Below are 14,924 nucleotides of genomic sequence, written 5' to 3'. Positions count from 1 at the left end.
ACAGAACACTAAAGGCACTAACCATAAAAAAAGCAGAAGCTGATAAAACTGTCCTCCAGAAGATACTATTTTTTTTATTCGGTATATTTTTTATTTACATTTCAAATGATTTCCCCTTTTCTGGACCCCCACTCCCAGAAGACACTATTAAATAAAAAGACAAATTACAAAGAGGCAGAAGATGCCTACAATATATGTTTAAATGAATGAGCAAGTATCTATTTATATACACAACAAATATATCCAGATCATGTAAATGATTTTTTATAATTGGTAAGAATTAATTAATTATAAAAAAGGCAAAAAACCTAATAGAAAAACTGGCAAACCTCTTAGAGAGGAACTTGAGGGGGAAAGTTTCCACGTGGGAAATAAACAGGAAAAGGTGTGTAACACAGAGTCATTGGGAATATGAATTAAAAGCACAATGCAATGGTATAGCTTGAGACTCTCTAATCCAAGAATATATGAAGCTTTGACTTGGAAACATTCTGATTTTTGGAAACTTTGGATTAGGGGTGTGCAACTGGTAAAGCCTATGCAAACATGCCCGAATATGAAAAATGTCTGTCCTACTGCCTTTTCAGTAAGATATATTCAGCTTGCTCCACACACCCACAGAAACGGCCTCAGTGAAAACGAAGACCATGTGTCGGCAAGGAGACAAGCAACTGGACCGTACACGACTGAAGGACTAAACCAAGGTACTCTGGAAAACTTTTGGCAATATTTGCCAAAGCTGAACATAAACACATAAACTGTAACCTAACAATTTCTCCTTGATGTATATATATCCAACAGCAATATGAACTTGTCATTACCAGACGCGCATTCTAGAGTGCTCGCTCCCTCCCTCCCTCGCTCGCTCCCAGCAGAGTTAGAGGAAAGCACTGTGTGCACCGGCCTGGCCGGCCACTCACCCTGCAGTACGGCTCCTTCTTCTTTATGTCCTCCTGCTGGATCAGCCTCAAGCCTTGGACTCCATTCTGTAGGCCTCGCTCGTACAGGGCCTGAAGTCTGGGAATTTCTTCTTGTTCAACAGCTACTATTAGCTTCAGAAGATGACCAAATAAATGATTGAATAAAGTTAAAAATATCACCAGCTATAAACTATATAAAGTCAATGTAAAAATCATAAATTATCAGATTTCTCAGTCAAGGTTGATATAAAGCATTTTTCTTTCATGAATCTACTTCTTCCTTTGTTCATTATTTTGTTTCTCTCTTCACCAAGAAAAAAAAAAAATCTTAAAAAAATAGCATTAGAACTAACATCCCCCAGGCTGGAGAGATGGCTCAGCAGTTAAGAGCACTGACTGCTCTTCTGAAGGTCCTGAGTTCAAATTCTAGCAACCACATGATGGCTCACAACCATCTGCAAAAAGATCTGACGCCCTCCTCTGGAATGTCTGAAGACAGCTACAGTGTACTTACATATAATAAATAAATAAATAAATCTTTTTTTAAAAAAAAAGCAAAAAAACAAAAACCTAACATCCCCAAATGGGACATGCTGCCTCAATTTCCGTTTCTTGCTGAGCGTTGCAATGTGACCACACACATACGCAGCTCTTCTCATTAGCAGCAAGAGAGCCACGGTACAGCTTTCTTTTGTTGTTCTTACGGTCTCTCTTTTGTATGTTTTGCTTACATGCGTGCCTCTGCACCATTTGTATACAATGTTCACGGAAGGCAGAGAGGGTCATGGAACCCCAGGAGCTGCAGTTACACGTGGTTCTGAGCTACCATGTGGGTCCTGGGAACTGAACCTGGAGCCTCTGCAAGAGCAGCCAGTGCTCCTAACTGAACTGCGGAGCCACCTCCAGCTCTTTACGTCTTTCAATGTAAGTACCCTTCTTGTTTCTACAAGAAACTGTGAAATGCCAGTACATAAAAAAGATAGCCAGTAACCAGTGTAATGGGGCACCACTCCTGGCAAACTCTTGTTTGATGTCTTGAAATAAATTACAGTCTTTACTGATACAGAAAGAATTACATTTAACCAACTTTCTTCAGGACTCTTTTTCTATTTATTTCTGGGGAAGGTATCTTAAATTGAGTTTCTTATTTCATAGCAAGGCAAAAACATAGATACATATTCATGGGAACATGAGCATGCACAGGGCACAACTTCATACCATGAGTCAACAGAAGTCCATGAAGTAATGCTTTTGCCCAAGGTACAAAGGCTACCTATGTCAATAAATTATTAACTTTAAGCAAAAGATGAGTCAAAGGACACCATCAAGAAAATAAAAAAGACAAATCACAGAATGGGAGTATTTGTAAATCAGTGTGGATCAAAGTCCACCATCTTGACCTGATTCAGCCCGGGAGCGTTCCACTTGCTATTCTCAGTTAACATTACGACACGGTCATTTTCTCACATTACTAAAGACATTGTAATTCATCTTTTGTTTGTTGTTGTTTTTAGCGTAATAAATCTTTAATGACAACATTGGAGAAAGGAAGTTGCTATCAACCTTAGAGAAATAAGGTTCAGAAAGATGCGATGAACAATTAACTATATATCAGAGAAAGTAGATCATACAGATGCTCAAACTGTTAGAAAGATACTTCTGAAAATGACCCAAAAAAGAAAAACAAAAAACCAAACCTGAATAAACCTGTAACAAGTAAGGATAATAAAAACTTCCAATAAAAGCCAGGCATAGCAATGTACACCTTTAATCCCAGCACTTGGGAGGCAGATATCTAAAGCTACAAGACCCTGTCTAGAATAACTAAAAAGCAAAACAGAAACACAAAAACCAAAAAACTAAGTATAAGAAACAACTGCCTACAAAGGGAAGCAGCAAAGCCTTTACACATAAAAGTTATCACATGTTTAAGAAAGAATCAAACCTGACTTGCAAAAAATTAAAGAGGAGGAAACATTTTTCAAATTACTTTGTTTGTTTATCACAGGGTTTCTGGGTGTAGACCTGGCTTTCCTGGAACTCTGTAAAACAGGCTGGCCCTGAACTAAATCCACCAGCCTCTGCCTCCCAAGTGCTGGGATTAAAGGTGTGTGAACCACCACCCAGCTATTTTTAGTTGTTGTTGTTTTGTTTGTTTTTCAAGACAGGATTTCTCTGTATAGCCCTGGCTTTCCTGGAACTCACTGTAAAACAGGCTGGCCTTGAACTAAGCCCACCAGCCTCTGCCACCCAAGTGCTGGGATTAAAGGTGTGTGCATCACCACCAAGCTATTTTTTTGTTGTTGTTGTTGTTGTTTTGTTTGTTTTTCAAGACAGGGTTTCTCTGTTAGCCCTGGCTGTCCAGGAACTCACTCTATAAACCAGGCTGGCCTTGAACTCAGAAATCCACCAGTCTGAGCCTCCCAAGTGCTGGGATTAAAGGCGTGGGCCACTGAAGCCAGGCACTGCACAGCTATTAAATTACTTTTATGAAGTGAATACACTCCCATGTGTCTCCTGACACCCTCAGCCCTCATTTTTAAATACAGATGCAAAAACATTTGGCAAAACAGTGAAATTAAATACAGCAACAGATAAAAAGGGCCGTAAGACATAACCAGGTGGGATGGGTCACAGAAGGATCAGCTTGACCACCAGAGCTAGTTACAACCTGATACACTGGAGCAATGATGCAGAGTCAGAAAAGCTCAACAGACGCAGAAAGCCAATTCTAACATTCTCTGATGCTTAAAGAGCAAAACCCCAGGGGCTGCGGCGATGGCGCTGCTGGAAAAGGCACAGGCCATCAGCCCTAAACACCAGAGTTTTGTCCTGGAACCTGCCTGGTAGACTGAAAAGATGCCTCTCACAGCTTGTCCTCTAACTTTTATACATAAAACATGGTATATATAAAGAGAGCAAGTGTGTGCGTGCACGCTGAGAAAGAAAAGTAATCTAGGTGTAGATAACCAGACAGGATCCCGCAGGTAGAAAAGCCTAAGAAATATGCACACACGCACAACTAAAACAAATGACATTAAGAAAACAATTCTTGGGACTGGAGAGATGGCTCAGCAGTTAAGAGCAGTGAATGCTCTTCCAGAGGTCATGAATTCAAATCCCAGCAACCACAAGGTGGCTCATAACCACTTGTAATGTTATCCAATGCCCTCTTCTGGCATGTCTGAGGACAACTACAGTGCACTCATATAAATAATATACATAAATCTTTTAAAAAGAAAAGAAAACAAATCTATCATAAAAGCATCAATAAAAATAAATTATAGAGGAATAATTTTAACAAGAGGCAGCAAGACTTATACAGTGAAAACTATAAAACAAGCCAGGTGGTGGTGGTGCATGCTTTAATCACAGTACTTGGGAGTAGAGGCAGGTGGATCTCTGAATTCAAAGACAGAAAGGCAACTTAAATGTCCAGTAATGGATGAATAAAGAAAATATGGCATAAAGGCTGTTGCATGTACACTCTGAAAGAACTAAATTCATTGAAGTTGTTGGTTACCAGTGGCTGGGAACAAGTGAAGACTGATCAGAACAGTTGAGAAGATCCTTTGTGAACATGTGACTACAGGAAGTACAATGTACTGTATTCTTGGAGACTATTGAGAACAGATTTTAAAACAGCCAAGTGTAAACTGGGCAGTGGTAGTGGTGCATATCTTTAATCCCAAAATTTGGGAGGCAGAGGATCTCTGTGAGTTTAAAGCCTGCCTGGTCTACAAAGTGAGTTCCAAGATAGATAGCCAAAACTACTTAAGAGAAACCCTGTCTTGAAAAACCAACCAACCAAACAACAACAACAAACAACTCATCAAGCTGAAGGTCAGTTAAGTAATGGCATTACAAAATGTCTGTTATGTGTATTCATGCTATCACACACATATTCACATCTATATATTGAATATAATACAATTTTTGTCAATTAAAAATAAATTAAAAATGAAAAATAATTTTAAAAAATAGAGATGCTCTGTGGGGAAGTACTTGCTGGGCAAGTATGAGGACTTGCGGTTGGCTCTCTAGTGCCCTTGTAAAAACTGGTTTGCTGACATGGGCCTGTAATCTCAACACTGGCAATGCAGAGACAGGAGAATGAGATATACCTGGGTAGAGCATGATTAAGAAACATACCTGATGTTAACCTCTGGCCTCCATAGTCTTAACAACACGTATTATTTTGTTTTTACTTTAGCCAATCTGATAGAGACGATAGAGATAGAAGCACACACACACACACACACACACACATACACACTCACACTTTCATACATGCAAAGGAAAAGTACTTGGTAGCAATAGTCAGTGCAATGAGGAAAGCCAGTTATACTGTTAAAAGGCTATAGTTCAACTTGGAGGCTGAGGCAGGAGACTTAAAAGTTCAAGGCTAGCCTGAACACCAGCCTTAAAAACAACAACAACAAAACTCTAAGCATCCAATGAACAAACAAAAATTTCTTTGAGGTACTACTTCATTGCTATCAGATTGGCTAAAGTAAAAAAAAAAAAAAAAAAAAAAAAAAAAAAAAAAAAAAACATTGTTAAGACTATGAGTAACATATGAGGATAGGGGATCCTCACTAATTACCTTAAAAATGTAACTGTAATGATCTGGAAAACATGTTTGGCAGTTCCTTCAGATATTAAAGATGGAGTTTCCGCAGGACCCAGGAATCCACTTCTAGAAATATTCCACTGGGAAATGAGAATGTGGTTCCATAGAAGTCATACATAAGGACCTATTACTATTTCATTCAGAACAAGAAAGCAGAAACAACCCAATGGCTACCGGCTGGTAAGTGCCTAAACAAGGTGCGGCGTATCCTCACAATGGGGTCAGCCATAAGAGAGTACAGGGTTCTAATTAATGCTCCAATATGGACAATCTCTGAAAACATAATGGCAAATGTATATCTGTTTTAAATATCATAAAATACCACAGGAAAAAATGTTCAGACATAATCCTACTTATAAGATATATATAGGGGCTGGAGAGATGTTAGTTAACAGCACTGACTGCTCTTCCAGAGGTCCAGAGGTCAGCAAACACAAGGTGGCTCACAACCATCTGTAATGGAATCTCATGCCCTCTTCTGGTGTGTCTGAAGATAGCTACAGTGTACTCATCCTATATATAAAATATATAGATAAAATCTTTAAAAAAAAAATAAAAGATATGTATAAAAGCAGGTACCTGTATAGAGACAGAAGACAAAATGGTTGTTAGGGGCCCAGGAGTGGTAGAAATATGAGCTGCTGGTATAGCATTTATTTTAGAGGTGATGAAAATATTTTTATATTAGTGTTAATACTGGCACAACTTTGTAAATATACTAAAATCTAAACTGCATACTTATTATATGTCAATAAAACTTATTTTTAAAAAAGATTTATTTATTATTATATCTAAGTACACTGTAGCTGTCTTCAGCCGTACAAGAGGGCATCGGATCTCATTACGGATGGTTGAGAGCTACCATGTGGTTGCTGGGATTTGAACTCAGGACCTTTGGAACAGCAGTCAGTGCTCTTAACCACTGAGCCATCTCTCCAGCCCAAAACTTACTTTTAACTACATGAAATCACAACATCATCTTTTTGTTATTCCTTATATTAAATTACATAGGCACAAAAGCAGAACAAGTCACATCTTTTTAAAATTTTCAACATTTTAAGAAATTGCTAGTTATAAATAAGCCGAGACCACAGTGGAACACTGTACCTTGCCGCATTGCCTGTAGGGAATCCCCTTGAGGTCACAATACTCGTAGATCAGGGCTGCGCCTTCTACACACAACTTAGCTTTTAGAGAATCCGGTTTATAGTAGATGCCACTATGTATGACGCCACTGTTGTGTCCAGTCTGGTGAACAGCTACGAAACAAGAGACGGGGTAAAACAGTAAACCACTCACACAAAGCCTAGGAGGTGGAGAACAATTATACATGAAGCCATCAGAGTCCACGTCACTTAAAAATACTGCCTAGATTTTGTTTATTGGCAACTTCCTATAGCAGCTATCCTGGCATCCATGCTAAACCATCCATGCCTGATGGCAGCCTTAACCTTTGTTTAAACACCACTTCATCAAGCTATTTTAAAGGCCTGCCGAGGCCCTCTGCTCATGCTCCAAGGCCCTTCTGTCTTTTTGGAGGAGAGTGGAGCCATTAGCATCAGTCGGGACAATCCTAGAAGCTGATTAGATGAATGAGTGCAAACCTGGGGGGGCATTCTGCTACTCCCTGGGGTCCCAGTGCACTCAAGCGGGAAGTGTCCAGTGAAGAGTGTACTTCTGTGGTTTTATTCTTCCCACCCCCTCTCTTCTTCCCACCACTTCATATTATCCCTCAAATAAACCGTCTCCTCTCAAGCCCTTATCCCAGACTTTGCTTTCAAGAGAACACAAAATGAGACACTAGCACATTTTTCATAACTGATTCAGCCTGGCAAAATAAGCAGGTTCCTAGCAAGTTTAGGGTATGCATACCTAAATCCTTCTCCTTTTCCACCAGGCCAATCGAAAGTTCAGGATGTTTCAGGATGAGTGTTCTGGCAGAGGCAAGCCCCACAATCCCACCTCCAACGATGACTATATCAAATGAGCTTTAAAAAGAAAGCAAGCTTTAAGAATTTATGGTTAGGGACTGGAGAGATGGCTCAGCAGTTAAGAGGATTGGTTGCTCTTCCAGAGGTCCTGAGTTTAATTCCCAGCAACCACATGGTGACTGTGACTAACAACCATCTGTAATGGGATCTGCTTCCCCCTTCTGATATGCACGAAGACAGAGCATCCACATACATAAAATACATGAATAAATAATTTTTTAAAAAAGAATTTATGTTTATAGACCTCACCAAACTCCACTTGCATAGTTTTCATTAGGGAGCAATTAAAGTACTAATATATAGCATGTTATTTATGTGGTGGTACACAGCTTTAATTCCAGCACTATGGAGGCAGACACAGAAGATCTGTGAGTTCAAGGCCAGGTTGGTCCACAGCATAGCCAGGATACAAAGGAGACCTATGTAGAAAAAACAAGGCAACAGACAAAAACAAACACAGAAACAGAAACACAGGTGGGCGGTGGTGGTGCACGCCTTTAATCCCAGCACTTGGGAGGCAGAGGCAGGCGGATTTCTAAGTTCAAGGCCAGCCTGGTCTACAGAGTGAGTTCCAGGACAGCCAGGGCTACACAGAGAAACCCTGTCTAAAATAAAAACCAAAAGAAAGAAAGGCAGAGAGAGAGAGAGAGAGAGAGAGAGAGAGAGAGAGAGAAAGAAAGAAAAAAGAGAAAAGACAAACACACATCACACACACACACACACACACACACACACACACACACACACACACACACAGGGGGAGGGGACAGGGATGTGGGGGGGGAGATTGGAGAGACCCAGTCTCACAAATTAAGGTGGAGCAGGTGGATTAACACATGCCTTTAATTCCAGCACTTGGAAAGGAGGGGCAGTTTGAGGCATTGGAGGCCACCCTGATTATACAGAGAGTTATAGGACAGCCAAAGAAAAATCACTACCCTTTAACGTGCCCCTTAGCCTAAAATTTGAGGTACAGCTTAAACAAAAATACTTCCCCACTCTAGTTTTTTTCCACGACTGTCTGTCACTAAATCCATTCGCATGACCTACCTTGTCACAAAAAAAACAAAAGTTTCTCCCTCTTAAAGCTTTCCCACAGAACACTGTATTTGCCGGCTTTCCTAGGCAGCTCATGGTAAGCAACTGAGTTGCTTCTCATGAGGACAACTCTAGCGTGTGCAAGGAACTGACCCACTGAAGCCAGGTTCTGGATTTTCCAAGCCACACGGGGAATGCTAGCTAAGAAGCAGCACACTCATTTGCAGTGTGCTAGCTGTTTTAATCTTCAAAATGACCACCTAGGGGCCAGACTCGGGTCCCAGTCACCATTCACCCTTTAGAGTGGTAAAGAAACAGAGGAGGCGTGTATCCGGAGCCAAACTGGCTCCTGACCTCTACTCAACGCTGCCTTTCCTATGGCCCACAAACGCTGTGGACGAGCGCTGCAGGACAGCAGCTCCTGGAATTCGAGGCTAGACCACAGAATCAGGACTTCCTCGCCAGGGACAGAGACTTCAATCGGGCACAGGTTCAGTAGGAGATACCAGCAAGTGCAGGCCACTGCCTCGAACTTACCTGGTGCTGGAGCTGCGGCCACCCCCGCACAGTAGCTCGGGCACCCCGGACCCCGGCCGGCTGGCGCGAAGGAAGCCCCCAGCAACGCTGCGTCGGGCCTGTCCGCAGACAGCGCCTAGGTAACGCACGGTGGGCCACATGGCCTGCGCCTCGTCCCCTTCCCCAACCTCTGCTGCAGCAGCCTGAACGGACTCTAGGGTGAAGCGCGCCGCTCTCCAGCCCCGCCCCCAAGCGAGGGCCAATGAAACACGCGCTTTTACCTAGCGTGGGCGTGGCCTACGCTGGCCAATGGGCGAGCGCGGTGGAGGGGAAAGGCCGAGGGCGAAGGGCCGGCCAGACGCAGGGAAGCCGTACGCAGTGAGTAGAAGAGCGAGGGCGAAGGCGGGGACCGGGTGGTGGTTTCACTCTCCCGGGCCTCCGCCGGCAGAGACTTAGCTGGACGCCGGCGCCGTTCTGCCAGAGAAGGCCAGGCGAGGCGGTGTGACTTCTGGCTCCAGTGGCCTCTCCTTCGGCCACGCCTCCTGGTCGGTTGGCCACGCCCTGGCCCGGAGCCGGGGGCTCATCCACATCCTGCCGCCCACTGTCACTCCCCGGCCGATTGCCCGCAGGTTTCTGGGCTCTTCGTGGGACGCCTGGTTGGTGTGGTTCATTCAACCACTCGGCTTGTAAATACCCGGCGCTGGATGAAAGTAGACAGCTCGGTCCCTGTCATCGTTTAGTGTGTTTTTGGTTTTTATTATTGACTTGTGTATGTGCCTATATAAGCTTATTGCAACAGGTGTGTGCAGGAGTTAGTAGAGAACAGAAAAGGGAGTAAAATTTCCTGGAACTGGAAATTTTTGAGGAACTGTGAGCTGCCAGGTGGGTGCTGGGATTCTAGGTCTTCAGGTAAGACCAGTTAGCAGTCTTAACCATGGAGCCGTCTCTCTAGCCCCAAACTTTTATTTTCCTTCTTTAAAAAAATTTTTTTAGTAATTAATTTACTTTATCCTTACCCCAGTTTCCCCTCCCTTCTCTTGGTAATTGTGGGCTCTCGTACAGTTGTGAGAAATAATAAAGACCCCAGTGGCCTACCTTACTTTTGACGTGATAAATATCATGACCAAAAGCAACTCAGAAGGAAAGGATTTATTTCATCTTACAGCTTACAGTCCATTGTGAAGGGAAGTCAGATCAGGAACTGAAGTAGAGGTCTTGAAGGAGTACTGCTTACTGCTTGCTCAGATTGTTTTCTTGTATACCTCAAGACCATTTGCCCAGAGTGCCACCCACAGTGCTTAGCCCCTGCACAAGAATCCTCAATCAAGAAAATGCCCCACGATCATCTTACCTGTCATATAGAAGAGTTTTTTCTCAATTGAAATTTCCTCTTCCCAGATGATTCTAGCTATTGTCAATTTGACCAAAAACTAATACAATTGACCTTTTGTCAACTCAACCAAAGCACATCACTGTTAAAGGATAAACTTCCCTTTCTTGTTTGGTCCCAACATGCCATGTTACCACTAATATCACAATATAAAATATAGAATAACTTTTATGCATCTGGGTGTTTTGCCTGCGTACATGTTGGTATGTCATGTTTGTGCCTGGTGCTCAGAGAGGCTAGGATAGGGCATTGGGTCCCTTGGAACTGGAGTTCAGGTGTTTATGAACTGCCGTGTGGGTGCTAGGGATCGAATCTGAATGCTCTGGAAGAGTAACCAGTGCTCTTAACTGCAGATCTATCTCTCCAGGCCCCCGAATATAACCTTAAAAGTCACACAGTCTCGGTATCAGCTGTCGCAGTGCACTGAGGGTGTCTCAGGTGCTAGGATGGACCTGCTGAGAAGTGGGCTATCCCCTGTTAAGTGCAGCCCTAGTAAGCCCTAAGCTAATTGTGGGAGGCTTCATAGTACTTCATAGCACTGCCCAGGATGGAAGTGAGGATGTTCTTCGTTTTCCTGGAGTTGCAACATGAAGGGCAGTAGAAAACCGGAGCTGGTCACTTACCCCCTCTTTGAGTCAAGATAAGCCCTTTCCCTGAGGCAATAGCTACACTCTTTTTTCCATAAGTCATGTTATTCCATTTCTGACTGGCTATGAAGATGAGTAAAATGAGTCTGGACCTTCACCGGGGCAACAAAGGACCCGATGCTAAGCTCATCCCTTCTATCAAATGGTGATCATTATACCAACTTTCTATCCCTTTGCTTTTGTGAGGAGCTGGCTTAAATAAATAACTTATATTTAGAAAAGAGTCCTTCAGTCTTTACAACTTTCAGTACTTTAAAAGTCCTGAAAGTTTTGAGTCAGGGCCCTCCTTCCTCGACTCAAGGAGTTCTGTGTCTGTACAATGGATAGTCTAGAGATTAGCTGGCACCCATAATCCCTATTGCTGTGCTACAATGTAGATTTGTTCCTTTCATTTGTTCTAGAGGTTTTTTTGCTTATGCAGATCAAATGAAAACTTAGGCTTCTGAAAACAAGGTGAAAGATGAGTAAGTCTCAGCGCTCTATCACCAGTCATTACAAACATTGCTGTGCCTCTGCTGCTGGCCACCGTAACTACACCCATTTTACCTTTGACAATATACTGCTGCCACCTGACCCCTGCTAATCCAGGACTCAAACCCATCACACTGACTTCAGTTGAGCATCAGTGTCTCCAATCATAAGGTCTGGCACAAGAAGAAGCAAAGGCAAAGCTCCTGACCGTGCCAGTGCCACGCCTCCCGGTTCCAGTTCTAGAGACTATTGAAAGGCATGCTCTGGACCCTCCCAGTGTGGAGAACCATGCTCGACTTCGGATCTGGGGAACATATTCCCCCAGATTTCTGCTTGAATTAATTAGCAAATTCAGTGAATGAAAATGAGCAGAATGACTGCTCCAAGTACAACAAGAGAGCCAAGAGACTGTGTGGCCAAAATGGCTGAGTTACATAGGAATCAGGAGCTGGGGGAAGGGAAGGGAAGTCCCCTGGGCTGGAGAGGTTTAGAATCATGGCTTTGAGTCATAGTGAGAGTTTGGGGACCCAGAACCAATTCTGGGTTAAAAGCATTGCTACCTTTCCTATGTATGCAGTGGGTTGGATATATAGATTGGACAGAGACAATTAACTGGTTTGCTTGTACCTGGTAACTGACAATGCTACAGAGATCTGAAAAGGATAATTTATAGCTGGACGTATAAACAAAATGATCTCTATATCAGTTAAAATGACAGACTTATCACTACCTAGACTGTTACCCTAGTACCTGGGGTTGATGTCTTCATTGAGGGCAGGAGTTGGAGGTCTTTGGCTGTCACACAGGATAACACTATATCTTTCACAGGACATTCTGGCCTTTGGCTGCCAGACCCAGGTCTGAGAGATTTTTACTCTGAATGAGGAACTTGGAAAAACTGACCAACTTTGACAAGAGTAGAGCTCTCCATCCAACAGTGTCCACACTTTATCCAGACCCTGGCTTCAAGTGAGGTGGGGCAGCTCTTTGCCTGGTGGTTAGTATTACCACAATCCATGTGGAGTCATGTATACTCCATTGTTCTCTTTGAGACCTTAGGGATCCCATAAGGAGCTGGCATTTCTGTCTATCATGGAACGGTTTTCCATTAATCATTTTAAATGCCATATGCAGGAGATCTCTGAGAATCTGAGGACCATTATTTACTAAGTATACATGATTTTATACAGAAGACTAAATAAAGCTTGTAAATGAATTACATTAGTACTTAGCTTGCATATGAATATATTTGTGAGCATTAAAGAATTAGATTTTTCAACGGTGTCTCAGCATTAACTTGCATGTCTTAATTATCTTTAACAGTTTACATCGAGTTAATTGATTTCATAAGATTAGGATTTTACAGATTTATCCCTCTTAAATTTGAGCCTTAAAGTTTGAATTGGAGATTTTATTGAAGATCCTTTAGCATCAACATAAAACTTTAAACCATAAACAGAGCAAAGTTTAAACCATAAATATAGTCCATAGGGAGACTGAGAACTTCCCTGGTCCTTGTTATAGTGCGCCATTACAGAATATCAGGTTTTATCTTTTAAATGACTCTGGTTTATCTAAGTAACAAAAGCCTAGCAAAGTTATCAAAGACAAAAAGACTAGACAAATATCTTCAAATCAGTTACTGTTAAACTGAGTAGCCCTTAGGAATTTATAAACCTTATTTATCAAACACCTCATTCATCAAACATATGCTACTAATTTAAACATTCTTAGAAGCCTGCTGTTGAACAGTAAGACTAGGAAGGATTACTGCATTAGTTGGTTTATACCATGAGGTCATCTTAATCAAGGTAGTGATGAAGATACATTGTATGTACTCTCTTTTAACCTTAGTAAAGATGGCTGCCAGCCATGTGGTCACTTCTATTCTGATGTGGTCATCAGACAAGATTGACGCAATGTTGCTATTTAAAATATTTGTTTTCTTAGTAGATCTATTTTTAAAATAAGAGTTGAATCCAAGTTACATAAACAAAATATCCTAAATAAGAGTTGAATCACATCTATAGTAAGTTGTGGCAAATTAAGATTACCTATGAATAGTTTTTAACTAAAGCCTTTTATTATAACTTTTAAATTAAACTTTGTTACAGATTTTTTTAAAACCATACTCAGTGAACTTAACAAGTCTTGAGATAGTTTACAGCATAGACTTAAGACTTTTGAGGTTTGTTTGTCTGTTGGTTTTTTCAAGACAGGGTTTCTCTGTGTAGCCCTGGCTGTCCTGGAACTCACTCTGTAGACCAGGCTGGCCTTGACTCAGAAATCCGCCTGCCTCTGCCTCCGGAGTGCTGGGATTATTTATTTTTGAAAGCAAAGAGGGAAGAAATTATATCGTTAAAATATTTTCAAAAGTGGAAAGTAGAAAAGGCTTAAGGATAAGAGGCTTTTGGGTGTAGAGGACAGAAGTTTAGACATAAAAGACTTAGGGATCTTTTTTTGTGCAGTGGCAGAAGTTGTTACCATATGAGAGAATTCAGAAATCAAGTGTGCCACTTTTGGGCCATTAAGCTATATTGGGGCCAGCCATTTGCTGTAAGATAATGAGACTTTAATAAGATGAGTCCAAGAAGGAAGAGAAGTGTCATATAAGGCTAGGAGGATCTAATCCTGCAGCAGCAGGATTTCCAGGAGTCTGAGAGACAGAAGCCAAGGGTCACAGACAAGAACTCCAACAGAGGAAGGGTCCTGAGATCAGAAGGGCCCAGAAGGGCTTAGGCAAGCTGTGGTTCTGCCCCTCCTAAGGGGAGGTGAGGAAGCTCCAAGAAGGAGCTGAGAACCAAGGGAGCAGGAGGGCGGGGCTAAGTGTCATGGTGACAAGAATGTCAGTCCAGGGCATCCCCAAGTGGGCCGAAAGACTTGTCAGAGACAAATGTCCCAAATTGAAAGGAGAAGTGTCCCTTCCGTGTGATAGGGGCCCATAGAGCAAAAGGAGCTTCCTAGCATACTAGTGTGGCTTTTGTAGTAGTAGACAAAGTAGGCAACTCCTGGGGTGTTGACGGCCATCTTCAACACCACAGGTTAATTGAGGAAGGCAGTGAGGTATGGAGTCAGAGATTGGGGGCGGTGCCAATAGCAGCTGATAGGTGCCCTGCGGACAGCAGTAGGTTATTCAGAGTCAGCACAAGCTTACCTATCTGGGGTTCTTTCTATGACTGGTGAGAAACTCTATGCTGTTTAACTTTTTAGGGGCTGGTGAGAAAGAAAATAAAAGAAAAAATTATGCACCCTCCCCCACACACACATTGGATGAAGAAAAGCAGGCTCTAACAAGCAAGCTCCAACAAGCAAACGCCA

At 42.2% G+C, this 14,924-nt stretch overlaps 2 protein-coding genes across 6 annotated transcripts in view; one reads left to right on the top strand and one right to left on the bottom strand.

The window, feature by feature from the left end:
• Window positions 1–9,412, bottom strand: part of L2hgdh (L-2-hydroxyglutarate dehydrogenase) — a 26,406-nt gene extending 16,994 nt beyond the window's left edge. Inside the window, exons 1-4 of the mRNA XM_052185730.1 lie at window positions 9,120–9,412; window positions 7,426–7,541; window positions 6,661–6,812; window positions 921–1,052 (exon numbers count right to left, since the gene is read on the bottom strand). Coding sequence (XP_052041690.1) covers window positions 921–1,052; window positions 6,661–6,812; window positions 7,426–7,541; window positions 9,120–9,259 — 540 coding nt within the window. The 5' untranslated portion in view covers window positions 9,260–9,412. The remainder of the gene's footprint in view (window positions 1–920; window positions 1,053–6,660; window positions 6,813–7,425; window positions 7,542–9,119) is intronic.
• The window catches only part of Dmac2l (distal membrane arm assembly component 2 like), a 17,996-nt gene continuing 12,476 nt past the window's right edge, over window positions 9,405–14,924 (top strand). For 3 of the 5 annotated variants that reach the window (XM_052185735.1, XM_052185739.1, XM_052185738.1), the window contains exon 1: window positions 9,405–9,476. The gene's annotated coding sequence lies outside the window, so the exon portion shown is untranslated. Of the gene's footprint in view, window positions 9,477–12,434; window positions 12,604–14,924 lie in introns of all 5 variants that reach the window. The other 2 variants (XM_052185737.1, XM_052185736.1) reach the window with 2 other exon arrangements.

The sequence above is a fragment of the Apodemus sylvaticus genome, chromosome 6 (assembly GCF_947179515.1).
Source record: "Apodemus sylvaticus chromosome 6, mApoSyl1.1, whole genome shotgun sequence".
Classification (NCBI taxonomy): domain Eukaryota; kingdom Metazoa; phylum Chordata; class Mammalia; order Rodentia; family Muridae; genus Apodemus; species Apodemus sylvaticus.
This window is presented reverse-complemented; position numbering and strand designations above follow the sequence as displayed.